This window comes from Corticium candelabrum, chromosome 13 (genome assembly GCF_963422355.1).
Source record: "Corticium candelabrum chromosome 13, ooCorCand1.1, whole genome shotgun sequence".
Taxonomy (NCBI): domain Eukaryota; kingdom Metazoa; phylum Porifera; class Homoscleromorpha; order Homosclerophorida; family Plakinidae; genus Corticium; species Corticium candelabrum.
The window spans coordinates 5,953,131-5,955,630 of NC_085097.1; the positions used below are offsets into that span (position 1 = coordinate 5,953,131).

At 41.2% G+C, this 2,500-nt stretch overlaps 1 protein-coding gene across 1 annotated transcript in view; it reads left to right on the plus strand.

Annotated features, from left to right (window-relative positions):
• LOC134188948 (serine/threonine-protein kinase BRSK2-like) overlaps positions 1-2,500 on the plus strand; it is a 29,557-nt gene that overhangs the window by 7,542 nt on the left and 19,515 nt on the right. The window contains exons 12-14 of the mRNA XM_062657162.1: positions 700-812; positions 874-977; positions 1,645-1,858. Of these exons, the coding sequence (XP_062513146.1) occupies positions 700-812; positions 874-977; positions 1,645-1,858 (431 nt within the window). The remainder of the gene's footprint in view (positions 1-699; positions 813-873; positions 978-1,644; positions 1,859-2,500) is intronic.

Consider the following 2,500-nt stretch of genomic DNA (forward strand, 5'->3'; position numbering starts at 1 on the left):
CAACTTCTTTGACTAGGGAAAACACTAATGGGAACTGTCAAAGACAGTGTCTGTCTTTGAATCTTTGGAGCCATCCTCGTCCTGCTTTGAACTGACTGGCATTTGCATCATCTTGATACATCAGAGTGTATAGATGGTGTGCCTTACACATAAGCATAGGCCCTGTTATGGGGTTTCCTGAAGAACAAAACACAGAGCCAATACCATGGTGAATATGCTTTCTTGTACACTGCGTATTCCTAACCTTGGCATCTCTGCTGCACGAACCATAAATGCGTTGCTTTGTCTAACTCTGGGAGGTCTGACCTCCTGATAGCTCGTCGTTTCTTAGCACAGTCGTCCTCGAGTTCAGTTTGAAAGGTTTTCAGCTTATCTTCTGATTTGACGATATTGTGAACAGTGGGTCTTCCATCGTATTCCTCCGAAACACTGGTCATGTTTCTGCCCTTACACACCAGCTCATAAAGTTCAAGTTTGTCTTCAATCGTTGATACAACTCTCTTCTTCTTTTGTGGTTTGCTAGCCATCATTTGACGACACGTGGATCGCAGATACAGTACTGTACGCACAGGACCATGCACCGTCTGATAATCCGTGCTGTCGGATAACTGAGTGTTGGATAAGTGGTGTCCTACTGTATTTCTATCTCTCAAACATTGTTGTGTAGTCTCAGACATTAATATCAATGTACTCTTGCAGACTGAAGTTATTCCGAGTCACAGGCAACTCGATCGTGATGTGCTCACTAGCATGCGTTGTCTCGGCTCGTTTAAGAACACAATGCATCTCGTAGACAAACTTATGAGTCAACAGTAATGCGTGTCTTGCCTGTCAGTGTGAGTGACTCGATTGCTGTAGGCTGCTCGTGTGTAGTCACAACATTGAGAAGGTTATGTACTTTCTCTTGCTGAAGAGGAAGGCAGAGCATCCAACGGTGGAAGATAGCGATTATGGACTCGATGATGATGATGATGAAGGTAGGAAGTGTTTGTTTGTATGTCTGGTGTTTGTTTTGTTTGCTTGTCTCTGCATTTGTGTTTGTTCTTTGTAGTTCTGTTTGTCTATTTATTTATTTGTTTGCCTGTTTGTTTGTTTGCTTGTCTGTCTGTTCGTTTCTTTGTTTTTCTGTTTGTTTGCTTGCTTGTGTTTGTATGTGTTTATTTGCATTTGTCTGTTTGTCTATTTGTCTATTTATTTGTTTATTTGCCTGTTTGTTTGTTTGCTTGTCTGTCTGTTCGTGTCTTTGCTTTTTCGTTTGTTTGCTTGCTTGTGTTTGTGTGTGTTTATTTGCATTTGTCTGTTTGTCTATTTGTTTTGTTTGTTCTGTCTGTGTTTGTCTTTTTGTCTGTGTTTGTGTTTGTATTTGTTTGTTTGTGTGTTCGTCTGTTTATGTATTTGCTTTGTTCATTCCGTTTGTTTTTGTGTATGTGTCTGTCTTGTTTGTCTTTGTCTTTGTCTTTTTGTTTGTGTGTCTGTATATTTGTTTAGCTGTTTGCTTGTTTGTGTTTGTCTGTGTGTTTACTATGTTTACTGGTTTAGCCATTGTTCAGACAGTTTTACTAACACAAGTGGGTTTTAGCTTGTTTATGTATCTACACGTATACTTTACTAAATAAGTCTCAATGACTGCTGTTGCTGTCTTAGATCGTCCTCGTAAGAGACTGGATACAACACCAGCTACTACTCGCAGAACGACCGTGTATGCATCTCCGGCTACGTTTCGTCGGAAAGACTGGGGAAATCCAAAGAGCGAACAAGAGACAAGGATGAGGAAGATATCACAGCATGCATCTCCGGGTTACAACAGACGGAGACTTCGGAAAATGTCAATGGACCAAGAACCTTTAAGATCTATTCGGTGAGCTGTAATTATAAGTCATGTGACTGAGTGAGTACCTACTTAGAAAGTGTGTGTGTGTGTGTGTGTGTGTGTGTGTGTGTGTGTGTGTGTGTGTGTGTGTGTGTATGTCGCTATGTTTGTACGTGGTAACCACAAACAATGGACAGACAACCAATCACAAGTGCCAACATTCATGAAAGAGCCTTTCACAAGAACAGTCCAATTCATGTTTGGAAACCACAGGGTCAGTCTTGTTGAAACTGAACACATACGTCATACCTGTCTACACCAGCCAACGCCAAAGCTATGAGAGCCTCTTTGCTAAATTTAAGCCAAGGCAACATGCATGTCCTGTAGTTTTTCGAATCTCACTATTTGATGATTGGAGGCTCGTCTATTTGTCTGTCTGCCTGTCTGTTTGTCTGTCTGTTTGTCTGCCTTTTTGTTTGTATGTCTGTCTGCCTGCCTGTCTGTTTGTCTGTCTGTCTGTCTGTCTGTCTGCCTGTTTGCCTGTCTGTTTGCCTGTCTGTTTGTCTGCCTGTCAATACATATATTTTTCCATTTAAATCAAACGTTCACATCATGAGCAACCTAACACAACAAGACCATTACGGTCCTGAAGCATACAAATTACACTGCACAAACTACATTTCGACGTTC